General features: G+C 41.0%; 2 protein-coding genes and 1 non-coding gene across 7 annotated transcripts in view; 2 read left to right on the forward strand and 1 right to left on the reverse strand.

The window, feature by feature from the left end:
• Nucleotides 1-668: 668 nt before the first annotated feature.
• LOC124108407 (non-histone chromosomal protein HMG-17-like) lies at nucleotides 669-938 on the reverse strand. Its single transcript, XM_046466884.1, has one exon. It carries the CDS (start codon nucleotides 936-938, stop codon nucleotides 669-671), a length of 270 nt encoding a protein of 89 aa, XP_046322840.1.
• Nucleotides 939-7353: 6415 nt separating this feature from the next.
• On the forward strand, nucleotides 7354-7460 carry LOC124108426 (U6 spliceosomal RNA). The gene has a single exon (XR_006856682.1). It is a non-coding gene; the product is annotated as a U6 spliceosomal RNA (small nuclear RNA).
• A 2398-nt stretch (nucleotides 7461-9858) lies between these two features.
• Fxr1 (FMR1 autosomal homolog 1) overlaps nucleotides 9859-15469 on the forward strand; it is a 69133-nt gene continuing 63522 nt past the window's right edge. For 2 of the 5 annotated variants that reach the window (XM_046466827.2, XM_046466829.2), the window contains exon 1: nucleotides 9860-9958. In XM_046466827.2, the coding sequence (XP_046322783.1) occupies nucleotides 9908-9958 (51 nt within the window). In that variant the 5' untranslated portion in view covers nucleotides 9860-9907. Of the gene's footprint in view, nucleotides 9959-15469 lie in introns of all 5 variants that reach the window. The other 3 variants (XM_046466826.2, XM_046466830.2, XM_046466831.2) reach the window with 3 other exon arrangements.

Consider the following 15469-nt stretch of genomic DNA (forward strand, 5'->3'; position numbering starts at 1 on the left):
CAAAATTCCTTCTTGGGTGGGCTACCAAAATCAGAAAGCCACTGAGTAAGCTCTGAGTAATGAAAGTTTAGAGTGAGGGTTGACATTTCACATTTACATGTTGTTTAACAACTTTTCATGAGTGACCTTGACTTTCTGAAAATGGCAGAATTATTAATCTGAAGATCCACAATGTAAAGGAACTGCTGCTCTTCTGAGGGACACTAACCATCTCAGTGATATCATGGAAAGTTCAGATTGCCTGACACACTGGTAAAACCAATTTTGGAGGGTCAGGTCCTTACAGGTCTGAGTTTAGGGGAGTTAACTCTATGCGGATGGCAGAGGGGGAGAGAAGGACATAAAGATGAATTTGAGTTTTGCATATCACAAGGCATTTGTGCCAAGGTTGCTGTGTGTGACTACATCAGGGAATCCCTCCTCCCAGAAGGAGGAAGTCTCTCAAAACTAGCAGGGAAAGGTGTTTTCCCCGTCAGCAATCCAGCTTTGGAGACATTCTACTAGTGACATATGCTCCCCACACGCCCAAATAAGAACAAAGTATTCTGTGTACTAACAATGAAGCTTAAACAAACAAACAAAAAAAAGCAAAATGGAATTCTGCATTTTTATAAAACTTGATAAAAAATAGTACTTCAAACTGTACAGTCACCAGAAAGACACAGTTATCAAAAAGACACACTCCTTTTTACATCTACAGCACCTCCAGCTTTCTGTGCCTGGTCTGTTTTGGCAACTCCATTTTCTGCAGGGTTATTCTCATCCTTGCCAGTGCCAGCTTTCCCCTTTTTTTCTTTGGGTACCTTCTCTCCCTTATTGGCAGGGACCTTTTTAGGCTTGGGCTCTGGCTTTGGAGGAGCAGGTTTAGCAGACAACCTTGGGTCCTTCACCTTAGCTTTATCTCCTGTAGCATCCACTTCAGTCTTTCTCTTGTACATGGCTGGGGGAGGCAGGCGCTAGATGCTGGGACCCAGCAGCCCGTGGCTTTGGTTGGTGTAGGGGTCATTCTTGCCTCTTCTTCACACTGCTCTACAAGCTTAATTCCTCTTTTTTTTTTTTTTAGTTGTAGATGAACACAATACCATTGTTTATTTATTTATTTAAAATTTATTTTTAGTTTTAGATGGACACAATATCTTTATTTTACATTTATGTGGTGCTGAGGATCGAACCTTTTATGTGGTGCTGAGCCTTACATATGCTAGGCAAGTGCTCTACCATTGAACCACAATCCCAGCCCCCAAGCTTAATTCTTAATTGCACAATAAATATTTATGAAATACTAAATACAGTCAATTTTTTTTTAAAGGGAGCTGGGTTGTAGCATACTTGTCTAGCATATGCAAGGCCCTGGGTTCCATCCCAAGCAATGCAAAAACAAACAAACAACTTCCAAGAGAATATGGGTTGCTGAAAAATATTATGAGTAAAAATGTTGTAAACAATTAAGTATATAAATCTGGTGTGGTGGCCCACACCTATAATTCCAGCTACTAAGAAGCCCTAAGTAGGATGATCACAAGTTTGAAGCCAGCCTCAAAACTTGGTGGGACCCTGTCTCCAAATAAAATAAAAAAGACTTGAGTTGTGGCTTTATGGTAGAGTACTACTACTACTGGTTTCAATTAACAACAACAACAATAATAACAACAATTAAGGATGATGTGGTGGTATACACCTGTAATCCCAGTGACTTGTGAGACTGAGACAGGAGGATTACAAGTTCAAAGCCAGCTTCAGCAAAAGCGAGGCACTAAGCAACTCAGTGAGACCCTGTCTCTAAATAAAATACAAAAGGGCTGGGGATGTGGCTCAGTGGTTGAGTGCCTCTGAGTTCAATCCCTGTATCCCCCCTCCCAAAAAAAATGTATACAATATAATGAAATAAAAATATTTCAATATTCTATGTGAAAAGAGTGAAAAGTTTCAACTGAACTAAGTTTTCCTTTTTCATTCTTGCAGTAATTTTAATCTGCAAGATGCCATTAAATTGCCTTGTGTTCTATAGAAGCTCTTCCTTTTTTTAATACCAGGGATTGAACCCATGGGTACCTGATCAATGAGCCCTATACTGAGCCCTTTTTATTTGAGACAGATTCTCTTGCTAAATTGCTTAGGATCTCACTAAACTGGTGAGGCTGCCTTGAACTTGCAATCCCTCTGCCTCAGCCTCTCAAATTGCTGGGATTACAGGTGTGTGCCACAACACCTGGCTCACCTGTTTTCTTTTCTAAAAAGTAAAGCCTGCCTGGCTTAAGTCCATAGGATACAATACCTTCCTTAGCAAACAACTTGTTATCTGCAGGGTAAATGCTGTCCCAAAATACAGATAAGCAGAACACAAGCTACTCTGAAGCAGGACTTTAGTGACATTTACACAGACAGATCAGATCTCAGAACTCAGGAAGATAATGACAATTCCCCTCAACCATAAAATCAATTAAGAACAGCTTCCACTTAGAATTGGTCAGCTTGGGCCAAAGTGAAAGTGATCTAGCTTTGTCATGAACAATGGGGACTTGAAACTCTATTGTCATCCTGCTGTACTCTCTGGAAATGTCCTTGGGACACCCTAATGAAATTGGAGAGCAGAAGAGGCACATTGTCCCTTTCTCTAAGAGGACCCAATCTCACCTTTGAAAGTGTCCCCTTCTCCCCATTTCCTATCCTTTCTAATAAACTCATGCTTGTTATTATTCTGAGTGACTTGTGTGAAATTGTTCGCTCTGCTCAGGAGAATCAGTGTTTGAAGGGGGGCCGCTGAGCTGGCTTGGTTTTGTGGCAGTCCCTAGCCCTGTAACACCACCACTCACAGCTTGATCCTTTTACTTATTTATTACTTATTTGTTTATTTTTTGTGGTACCAGGAATTGATGTGGCTGTGTCCCTGTAGTATTCGGTTTTTAAGTCCTTTGTTTATAGACCGAGGGCCTTGCTCATTTTAGATGAGTGCTTTACCACTGAGCTACACTTCCAGCCCCATTATTAAGTTTGATCTCAGCTGTTTATGTGCTTTGTCCATTTTTCTATGGGATTATTTAGATCATTGGTACAAAACATAGCCTTTTTTCTTTCATATGTGTTCTATTTTGTCTCTAGATTATCTTTTTGTGACTGAAAGCTTGGTCCTTGTCCCTGATGCCAATCTAATAATGAGGACATGGTTTTGAGAAAAAGGAAAAAGGTTTATTGCTTTGCTAGCAAAGGAGAAACACAGGGGACTCCTGTCCCAAAGGCTGTAATTCTATCTGTAGAGGTGATTCAGAGAAATGGGATTAGGGAGGAGAGATCAGGAAGGAGAAGATCAAAGAAAAGAAGATCAGGATGGAGAAGGTTAGAGAAAAGAAGATCAGGGAGAAGTTCAGGGAAAAGAAACACTTAAGTTTCAAAGCCACAAGGCATATAGTCAGAGTAACAAGTGAAGTCTTGTTACATTCTGAGAATCAAACCCAGTGCCTCACACATACTAGGCAAGCACTCTATCACTGAGCTAACACAACAGCACAGAGTTAGGTTACTTTAGCTGGGTGTGGTGGTACCCTTATAATCCCAGCAACTCAGGAGGCTGAGGCTGGAGGATTGAAGTTTTGAGGTCAGCCTCAGTGATTTAGTGAGACCCTGTCTCAGTATAAAAAACTAAAAAAGGGTTGGGGATATAGCTCAGTGGTAAAACACCCCACTGTACACACACACACACACACAAAAAGTCTGAAAACACACACAAAATTAAAAAGTAATTTTCCTTAATATTGTAACCAAAAGCTTGGTTCTTGTCCTGGACACCAATCCAATAATGAAGGCAAGGTCTTAAAAAAAAAAAATAAAAAAAGTTTTATTGCTTTGCTAGAAAAGGAGAAACACAGGGGACTTCTGTCCCAAAGGTTGTGATTTTGCCTATTCACAGGAACAGGGGGGCTTTTACAGAGGTGATTCAGAGAAAATGAGATTAGGGAGGAAAGACTAGGAAGGAGAAATTCAGGGAAAAAAAGAAATTAAGGGAGGAGAAGTTTAGGGAAAAGCAAGATCTCAGAATATCAGGGCAAAGAAGGTCAGGGAGGAGAGGGTTAGGAAAAAGAAGATCAGGGAGGAGTTTAGGGGAAAAGAAAAAAATGTGTATGTTTCAAAGCCATATGTAGTCAAAGTATCAAGTGAATACCTGTTACAGTATTATTATTATTATTTTTTTTTGCAGCATTGGATATGGAACTCAAGGCCTTTGCTGAGGTAAGTCCCCAACCTCAATATTAATTTCTTTTTCTTTTTCTTTTTTTTGGTACCAGGGGAGCTTACCCATGGAGCTGCATCCCCAGCATTTTATTTTTTTATTTTTTTATTTTTTAATTTTGAAACAATGTCTTGCTAAACTACCTAAGTCCTCTTTAGGTCACTGAGGCTGGCTTTGAATTTATGATCCTCTTGTCTCAGCCTTCCGAGTTGTTGGGATTACAGATATGTGCCACTGTGCCAGGCCTTGATACTAATTCTTATATTCCATAGCTAATAATGTGCTATGATTAAAAATATCAAAGATGCCTACTCAGAATCTGAGTCTTTTTTTCAATACTTGGGATTGAACCTAGGAGCCCTCTACCACTGAGTTACATCGCCAAGCCTTTTTATTTTTTATTTTAAGATAGGGTCTTGCTAAATTGCTGAGGCTGGACTCCAACTTGTGATCCTCCTTCCTCAGCCTCCTGAGTTGCTGGAATTACAGACATGTGCCACTGCACCTGGCTTGAAATATTTCAAATTATGTCTCTGGAATCATTCATTCATTAACTATTTAGAAAATCAGGCACAATTTATTCTAGGAACTGCCTTTTTGAAAATTTTAAAGTTATTTTAGAATTCTCAATTCTTGGTTTCTTGAAGGAAAACTCTGGTCTCAATTTAGACAAGTTAAAATTATTTTTCAAGTATACTACTTTGAGAATATTCAAAATAATGTTTTACAGATCAATACACCAAAAACAAAAACAAACACAAAGCTAGAATTACAAAAGCTAGTTTTAAGTTCTTAATTGACATTATTACTGATGTAAGTGAAAGGATTTAAGCAGCAGAAACTTCCACATCTTGATGTAACAGAGGTTACTTTATTTATGCATTGAATATAGTTCTTGCTACTCTGCCACTAAAACTTACTTTTATTTTTTTTATTTTATATTTTATGGTGCTTTTTTATTGGTTGTTCAAAGCATTACAATGCTCTTGACATATCATATTTCATACATTTGATTCAAGTTAAAACTTACTTTTAAAAAGGTCATGTTTCTTTCTCTTCCTCTCTCCCTGCTCCTCCCTAATCTCTCCCCTTCCCTAATTTCAGGGGAAATAGGATTACCTTTCTTCCCTATCCAAGGCAGATTTATCTGTCCTCCAACCACCATAGCAATGCAGTAATCTAGACTTTGAGGATGGTACCAGAATATCTCAGAAATGACTATTTCCCAAATTAGCAAGTGAATTACAACTCCAAGAGAGAACACTTGGAATGTAACCTCTGAGTCACAGCCTCTTGGACTGGAGTCCCCTGAGTTTCTCCATTGATAGCAAAGCAGGAAGCCTTCTTTTTTCTTAAAACTATGTCCTCATTATTGGATTAGCATCAAGGACAAGGACCAAGCTTTTGGTAACTGTGACATTGGTCTGTTTGGGTGTATGACGGTAATATGGGTGGCTCCATTTTGATTTTTAGTCTGGCCTGTTGCAGCAGCTTAGTCCAAAACTATGTCTTCTGTAATTTCTATTTAACAAAGTTTTCACTGTGTGCTTACTTTTATTGTTAAAACATATTTTTCTATTTAATTTATAATTTAAAAATTAACAATACTGGTTTTTATTTTTTATTAACTCTTTTTTTTTCCAAAGGCATAGCAGAAGTTTATTTAGGAAAGTAGATACACATTCAAGGAAGAATGGGGGGGGCTGGGGATGTGGCTCAAGCGGTAGCTCAGGTTCGATCCTCAGCACCACATACAAACAAAGATGTTGTGTCCGCCGAAAACTAAAAATAAATATTAAAATTCTCTCTCACTCTCTCTCTTAAAAAAATAATAATTGTGGTTATATATTAAAAAAAAAAAGTAAAATAAACCAAGAACTTATTTCTGAGTTTTTTTTTTTTTTTTTTTAAAGGAAGAATGGGGGCAATCTCAAAAGGAGACACCTTTGGGGTAAAGCAAAGGATATGCAATCAAGGGAGAATGTGGAGTATCTGCAGAGAGAGACATAGCTACTTTTTCTTTTTGAAATACTGCTTTTTAATACAGAAAACTTGGAAAACATAGAAAAGCTCAAAGAAAAATAATTCATAATCCTGCTGTCCTAAGAGAACCATAGTTAACATCTTGGTAAAGTCTCTGTCTCTTTTTTTTTTTTCCTGAGCCAGGCTGGAAATCAACCAAAGACCTCACACATTAGTCAAGTAGTCTACCACTAAGCTATACATACAGTCAGTCCTGTAAAAGTCTTTATAATACATTTTCTATCTCTCTCTCTGAGATATTCCTTTTATAAATTAATCTCTACTGGCTGTTGATTATTCCATGGTATAGTTTTAAAAAAATGACATTTTAATTTCCAATGATTAAGTGATATGTTCATTACAAAAAATTTAGAAAGTGCAAAGAATTTGAAATTATATTTTTTTGTCAACCATGAATTCACTTTATGGAAATATCCATCATTAATATTAGGAATATTAACTTCCAGACTATCTTTCTATAGACACACACAATTTTAAATGTGATTATGCATTCTGGTTTTTTTTTTTTTTACTTCTTTTCCTTTTAATACTTTTAATAGTGAATATCTTCATAAGATGATTTTAAAAAAAGATCTTCCCTCAGTGTGGTGGTACACATGTGTAATCCCAGTGGCTCAGGAGGTTGAGGCAGGAGGATTACAAGTTCAAAGTCAGCTTCTGAAATTTAGTGTGGCCCTAAGCAACTTAGCAGGATCTGGTTTCAAAAAAAAAATAGGGCTTGGGATATGGTTCAGTAGTTAAGCACTCCTGGGTTTAACCAGTACCAAAAAAATAAAAGGCATATACAAAAAATGTGTACAGGAATCTTCTTATTCCTAATAGCCAAAAAATGGAATTGACCCAAATGCCTGTAAACTGATGAATGAGTAAATAAAATGATGTAAGGAGCTGAGGCTGCAGCTCACCAGAGTTCATGGTTAGCACTTGGGCTTCTCTTGGGCTCCTATCCCCAGTATCAATCTACCTCCTCTCCACAAATCACAATAAAATGATGGGTGCCCATTCAATGGTATACTGTATTTGACAAAAAGGAATGAGTAGCAATATGTGCTTCTACAGGATGAACCTTGAAAACATGCTAAGTGGTGCTCGATTCGGCAGCACATATACTAAAATTGGAACGATACAGAGAAGATTAGCATGGCCCCTGCGCAAGGATGACACGCAAATTCGTGAAGCATTCCATATTTAAAAAAAAAAAAAAAAAAAAAAAGAAAACATGCTAAGTGAAAAGAGGTAGGCATAAAAGACCATATATTACACATTTCTATTTATGTGAAATAGCTAGATAGGTAATCTGTAGAGATAAAAAAAAAAAAACAGATTAATGGCTTCCTGGGGGGTTAGGGTGAAATGGGGAGTGAGTACACTTTCATCCCCCCACTCCTTTTTTTTTTTGGAGTAGTGAAAATGTTCTAAAATTGATTGTGAGCCAGGTGCAGTGGCACATACCTGCAATCCCAGCAATTTGGGAGGCTGAGCCAGGAGGATTGCAAATTCTAAGCCAGCCTCAGCTACTTAGTGAGGCCTTAAGCAATTTAGCAAGACCCTGTCTCAAAACATAAGGGTTGGGGATGTGGCTGAATGGTTAAACACTCCTGGGTTCAATCCCTAGTGTATTTCTATTTTTTTTTTTTTCTCTCTCTCTCCATATATATCTGCAATTTAGCAGATCCTGACAAATAAAAAATAAATAGGGCAGGGGATGTAGTTTAGTGATAAAGCAACTACGGGTTCAACTCCCAGTACCCAAACCAACCAACCAACCAACCAACCAAACACAAACAAATACAGCTGGTAGCGGTGGAGCACGCCTATAATTCCAGCGGCTGAGACAGGAGGATCAGTAGTTCAAAGCCAGCCTCCGCAAAAAGCGAGGCGCTAAACAACTCAGTGAGACCCTGTCTCTGAATAAAATACAAAATAGGGTTGGGAATGTGGCTCAGTGGTTGAGTACCCCTGAGTTCAATCCCTGTACCCCCCAAAACAAAACAAAACAAACTACAAAACAAAGAATCAAAAACAGGAGAAGAGCAAACCAGCAAGTGTTTAAGAGGACATTTTTAAAAGAACATTTATAACAACACTGAGTACCTTTTGAGTCCCCATTTCCTTTGTGAACCTTTGGAGATGTTTTAAGGGCTAATCAAATGTGTACTTTAAAAAAAAATATTGGAACTAGGGAGTGAACCCCGAGGCGCTTTACCACTATTACATCACCAGTCCTTTAGCTTTGTTTCTTTGTTTTCCTTTTTGTTTTTTGAGGCAGGGTCTTGCAAAATTGCTGAGGCTGGCTTCGAACTTGCCATCCTCTTGCTTCAACTGCTGGAATCCGTGGGATTACAGGGGTGTGTGCCACCGCCCAGCTCAAATGCCAACATTTTTGAGGGGACTCCAAAAGCTAGGCTAGTGGGCATTCCATTGGGAATACCCAGTACTAGCAAAGCATCATTTAAAAGTTTTTCTGTGAAAATGATAATACTACTGTATCATCACACATATAATAGAGCCCTACTGGTATTATTTCGTTAGGCATTCCTTTGGGAAAAAGTTGTGGTATTAAATTGCTAAAACAACATTCAAAGGATCTGTGTCAGGATGCTTTCAGAGTGGGGGTAGGTTCTGGTAGAATCAGACAAGATGGTTCCACTTTTATCTTACTTGTGAAACTGCATGTGTTAGTAAGGCGAAAAGTGGCCTCCCGTTTTGTGAAGTTCTCTGAGTACTTCCAGTAATGAGTATTGACCCAAACTCTGCTCCAGGTTGTGAACACAGCTAAATTGCCCTGAATATACTTAAGTTAAAGTGGTAACAGGTGGGGAAGAAAGTTGGCTGAACTGTGATGGGGTGTGGAACTGTGGAATTTGCATATAATAAAGTCCTTATTAAAAAGGTGGGGGTTCAAAGAGCTGGGGTGGACCGGGAGATTTGCTTGGGTTATTTAGGGAAACCCTGTCTCAAAACGAAAAATAAAAAGGGTTGGCGTAGTAGCTCAGTGGTGGAGCGCCCTTGGGTTCAATCCCTAGTAAGGGGCGGAGTCGGGGGAGGGGAGGGACCGGAGAGGCGGGAGACCAAAAAAAAAAAAAACAAAAAACCAAAAAAACCCAAAACAAAAAGCTAGGAGCAAAAAACAGGGTGCAAAAATTTGGAGCACAATAGAATGCACGTTTATGCCTCCCCGGACAATTGGGGTCACCAAAGTTACTCTTCTGAAGGTGAGCAAGTCACTCTGGAGCTGCTAGCCCTTGAAGTTTAAGGCAGGAGGCCGATCCCTCGTCTGCGAGTGCACAAGCCGGGGAGCCGACCGACTGAGCCGAGCAGGCAGCGGGCTCAGGGGGCGGGGACTCGGGGGCGGGGACTCAGGGGCGGGTCAGCAAAGGTCGGGCGATTGTGTCGGGAGGCGAACTGGGCGTAGGCGGTGGCGGGCGGAGCCCACCGCGAGTGATGTAAGGAGCGGAGGGATCCCGCTGGGAGAGTCGGGGGCGGTACATTGAGACCCCAGGGGTGCGGGGCGGGGGATCCCAATCTCCTCCCTGTTTTCCCCGCCCCTCCTCCCGCCTCCTTCACGCCCCTCCCCCCTCCTCCCCTCTGGTTGGAAAGTTTCTAGAATCTCTTCCCAGCGGCCTTTGCGGTTCCAACATGGCGGAGCTGACGGTGGAGGTTCGCGGCTCTAACGGGGCTTTCTACAAGGTATTGACCCTTTTGACGCTTTGTAGGGTCTTCTGGGGGCTGGAGCGAGTTTGAGGGAGGATTGGTGATCCCACAGAGTGAAATTTGGGGTCGAAAGGGCGGCCAGGCCAACGCCAGAGGCCGCAGGGTTCCTCGCTTCTCCCCCCTCCACCCGCGGTTTAACGGTCTCGGGGGCCCAGGCTCCGTTATGTTTGGAAACAACACGTCGGACACCTCTTGCTTTTTTCTGTTCATGAGCCTCCTTCTTGGATGCCGGTGAGGCCCTTGGCGGGCCGGCAAGGAGAAGCCCGGGGCTGCGGGGTGGCTGGGAGCTCCCTGGGAACAGGCCCGAGCCCCTGGAGGTGGGGAAGCCGTGAGAGGAGGCGGTGGGATTGTGTGCTTACACCCGTTCCCTCTCCCCTCGACCCGGCGGAGCGGGAGCGCTCTGCCCACCCCCTCGGGGGTGCTTCGCGGAATCTCAGGAATTCACCTTTGTATTGTTAGGGTTTGGGGCTCTGGAGCCTTTAAGAGTCTGAAGGGGAAGCCGGGTAGCGGCTTGGGGGCTGGTATCCCAGAGAGAAAAGTAGAAAACCTTGAATGTGGCGGGTTGAGCTATTTTTTGCGGCCTGGGTAATTGGGCGGCGCCTTACTCTGGCCCCCTCTATTACGGAAGAAAAGAGGAGAGTTGTGAAGATTTAAAACGTGATATGAATTAGGGAGACAAGTGGAGAGGCGACTAGTTTTTTTAATACCAGTTTCTCTAAGGTGGTTATTTGTTTTGTTTTGTTTTCACGAGGTTCTTTTTGTTTCCTTTGAGAGAAAGGAGGTGTATAACCCTAGAATCCAGGCTGGGATACGGAAGAGGGAATCTGGAGTAATTTGTTAGGGGGCTTCCAGTGTGAAGAGGGGTCACGCAGCTGAAAATGAAATCCAGTTTATTTTTGCCTTAATAACGGTTCCTTCCTTCGATTCTCCCTTTCTTCCAAAGCATGCCAGAATGTTACAAGATCAATACAAAATCTGCCCAGCTGTTGTCTGTCAGTCAATCTCACTAAGCCAGCATCTCAAATGTTTGAGAGTCTTGGCTATTTTTATGAAGGGCCTTCTTCTAACGCACGAGTATTATACGTATGCAGAATAATTTCTCTACAGATTTTCATTTCAGTGTATCTTTTATCCCACGAGATTTTATATGGTGGCGGTGATTTATTATTTTCAGCATTTCTTCTTAATCTTTCTTTGCTGATTAGCTCTGTGGACTTAACTGTCACGAAGTGGGGAATCTCAGTTTGCATCTTAAGGACTCTTCAAAACTTTCTAGTTTTAAATGTCCTTCGATGGTCAACATAAAGTAAAAACTGCTTGTTGAAAAGGTGTCTTTATTATGACCTATTGATGTGTAACTAGTTACATTAGCATTTCCTTCTCTGAAAGACAGCTGGGGCTCAAGGAATGGACTTAACCATACTGTTCTAGCATACTGTTCTAGTTAAGGTGCATTATTATTGTGCATCATCATCCCCCACCCCTTGTAAAGTTGCAGTTCTATTTATACTGTTTTTGTGTAACAGATATGCATTTTTCTTTGCATATTGAAAAGCAAAGTGATTAGCAGATTATTTTGCATCATGTAGGAGAACACTTTTTAGCAGCAGTGGATAATCCGTACAATTTATTTTCCCCCCCTCTTTTATGAGTGATAAGTATATTGTTTATAGTCATATTTATGTTTTTTTTTTTTTTCTTCAAGTCACAATCAAATTCCATATTGGAATTTGGAAGGATTTGTTATTGACCTCCCTCAAACTCTAAAAATCTACAGCTTAGATCTATTCAGATTTAATTCCTTACCTATTTTATCTCACCAACTGAGGAGGTAATGGTTTGGCAAGCTTGGGAAGGACACATTTAGCCACATGTGTGTACTGTAAGTTTTCACTGAGACCTGTGGAGTTTTATTCTGTCATAATCCTCTTGTATGGAAACTGGAGTCTTTAAGAAATTCAAAAAGAGGGACAGGGTTGTGGCTCAGTGGTAGAGTGCTTGCCTAGCATGTCTGAGGCACTGGGTTTGATCCTCTGCACCACATAAAAATAAATAACGGTACTGTGTCCATCTACAACTAAAAAAAAATTTAAAGAAAGAATTAATATAAAAAAAAAGAAATCTGAAAGAATGAGAATGATGGAGTGGAGAGAACCCTGGATTTGAAGTAAACAGATGAGAATTCTGCATCTGCCCTTCAGCTTACTGTTAACTAGCTCTGTACCCTGAGCAAATCTCCTAGTCTCTCTGTGTAGAACAGGGATATGAAGTAGTTCACTGGCCCCCAATATTTTCAATGGCAGTGAACTGCTCACTTGGAACAAATTGCCTTAATACACAGCATTTTATTAATTTTAGCCACTTGAAGTTATATTTTTTTAACTACATTTTTTTGTGGTGCTGGGGAAGTATCCCAAGGCCTCACAAAGTTAGACAGGCACTCTACATTGAGCTCCATCTCCAACCCCCCCCCCCTTTTTTTTTTTTTTAAATTTATGAGACAGGGTCTGGATAAATTGCCCAGGCTGGTCTTGAACTTTTTTTTTGTACTGGGGCTTGAATCCAGGGGTATTTTTACCACTGAATTACACCCCCAGAACTTATTTATTTGGATACTGGGGATTGAACTCAGGGGCACTGAGCCACAAGCCCAGCCCTATTTTGTATTTAGAGACAGGGCCTCATTGAGATGCTTAAGTACCTTGCTTTTGCTGAGGCTGGCTTTGAACCTGCAATCCTCCTGCCTCAGCCTCCCCAGCTGCTGGGATTACTGGCATGTGCCACTGCACCCAGCTCTCTTTTTTTTTTTTTAATTTTTATTTTTTGGTGCTGGGGATTAAGTCCAGGTGAACTCTGTTGAGCTACATCCCCAGACTCTTTTTTATTCCTCCTACCAGGAATTGAAACTGGGTGTGTGTGTGTGTGTGGGGGGGGTGTTGCTTAACCACTGAGCCTATCCTCAGCCCTTTTTGTTTTACTTTTGAGACAGGGAGGGTCTGGCTGAGTTGCTGGAGGGGCCTCACTAAGTTGCTGAGGATGGCTTTGAATTTGTGATCCTCCTGCCTCAGCCTCCCAGGTAGCTGGGATTACAGGCATGTGCCACTGCATCTGTGCTCCCTGCCCTTTGAGACAGGGTCTCAATAAGTTTTTGGGCCTCATTACCATGTCCGGCACAAAGCCCTTCAATTTTTGAGACAGGGTCTCTCTAAGCTGCTTAAAGCCTGCCTAAGTTATTGAGGCTAGCTTCCAACTGTGATTTTTCTTTCTCGGCCTCCCAAAGTTTTGAAGTTTTTATTTTTTGAGAGAATGCTGGGGTTTGAACCTAGGTTCACTTTACCACTGAGCTATGTCCCCAGTCTTTTAATTTTAATTTTGACACATTTTGACACAGGGTTTCACTAACCTAATGAGTATCTTAAGCTTCTGAGACTGGCCTTGTGATGTCCTTCCTGCCTCACCTTCCCAAATTGCTGGGATTACAGGCATGCACCACCATGCCCAGCTGAAGTTTATTTACATACAGTACAACAACCTTCTTTCTATAGTATTTATTAGTGTGTGGTGGATACTGAATTTCCCACCTCCTTACCCTCCCCTTGCCCCCACATACATGGATATAACATATATGCTTGACTGTAAGTATAAATTGTAATTGAAGAGTTTCAAAGAACAGGTCATCATGCCTTGAGGTATGTAGTCAGTGTGTAATGCCTTGTGTCAGTGCACTGCAAGATTCTGATTACATGAATTGAGCTTGGGTCTGAGATTACAGCTTAGTGGTAGAACACTTGCCTAGCATACAGGGTCCTGGGTTCAATCTCAAGCATTACCCCACTCCCCAAATATTTCACAAAATAATTAGAACCAGTGATGAGATGGACCTTGAAGATTTTACACAAAATATGATGGGCTTTCCCTCCCCACAATATTTATACAAATGGTAGCATGCTGTCATTGTCCTGTATGTTGCATTTTTACTTATCAGAGGATCTATAGTTCTAGAAATATTTGTTTGCAGCCCTATAAATTTACTTTTGTACTGGGGATTGAAACTGGAAGCACTTGACCACTGAGCTACATCTCTAGTCCCCCTTTTTTTTTTTTTTTTTGGTGGTGCTGCTTATTGAACCCAGGGCCTTGTCATGCGAGGCAAGCACTCTACCAACTGAGCTATATCCCCAGCACCCCCAGTCCTTTTTATTTTGGGACAGGGTCTTGCTAAATTACTTAAGAATTCATTAAGTTACTGAGGTTGACCTTGAACTTGTGCTCCTGGCTCAGTTTTCAGAGTTACTGGGATTACTTTGTGCCGCAGTCTGGCTAGGTACAAACCATGAGCCACTCAAGCAGGAACAAACTTTATTTCGGAACTCCCCCCAACACCACCCACACGGCCCTTTCAGGAACCCCACACACCAACCAGAACTCCTCCACCGGAACTTCACCAACCAAAGCGACTCCCCAGGAATCCCTGCAAGAACTCCAAAGTAGCGGACGCCCAGGTGGACAGCAGGGGTCTATATACAATTGAATATACAGCCTGTCTCAATCCATGATCATCCAGTCACAGCAATTATACACAGCTTAACTTAATTATCATCATCTTAATGGCTCGCCTCTCAACCATTACTTCTGGCAAAATGCCAGCGGCCATTCTGCTGTGGTTCTCAACAACTTTGTGCTACCACTCCCAGCTAGCCCTATAAATCTATAGGAATGGAAAACAGTGGTGAGATATAATTTTATAGAACATAACTACTTTTGTAACTTTCCTAGCTGAGAGCAGCATGTTAGGGTTTATTATTGAACATTTCAGACATCTTTTTTGAAAGCTTTATTGAGGTAGAATGTATATGCTATACTTGATCTTAGGGAAAAGGTTATGAGACATTGTGAAAATGTATGTTCTATAAAATTCACTTGTATAATCAAATGCTGATTAAGTGTATTTACAGTTGTACAACCATTGCCACAGTCTCATTTTAGAACATTTCATTACCAATAAAAGAAAACCTTGTGTTCATTTCATCTTAACAGTTTTTTAAAAATATATATGTATATTTACAATACCTTTATTTTATTTATTTTTATGTGGTGCTGAGGATTGAACCCAGTGCCTTATGTGCCAGGCAAGTGCTCCATTGATGAGTTATAACCCTAGCCCTTAACATGCTCTTTAGCTGATGCATATGATGTTAAACTCTGTGAGGTAGAGGGAGGAAGGTGTGTGTGTGTGTGTATACACACACATAGAGGGGGGGAGAGATATACAGATAGATAATGGGGTCTCACCATGTTGTCCAGGCTGTTCTGGAATTCTTAGGCTCCAGCAGTCCTTATGCCTCCTGGGTAGCTGGGACTACAAGTGCTACAAGTACATGCTACTATGTCCTGTGATACTAAACTTTGTAATAACATTGTATGGTATAGTCTTAGACTGAATATAATTCACTTTTTTGGGGGTGCTGATGATTGAACCCAGGACTT

This window comes from Marmota monax, unplaced genomic scaffold, assembly GCF_021218885.2.
Source record: "Marmota monax isolate L192 unplaced genomic scaffold, Marmota_monax_Labrador192_F-V1.1 WCK01_AAM20220418_F8-fsc00074, whole genome shotgun sequence".
NCBI classification, from domain to species: Eukaryota; Metazoa; Chordata; class Mammalia; order Rodentia; family Sciuridae; genus Marmota; species Marmota monax.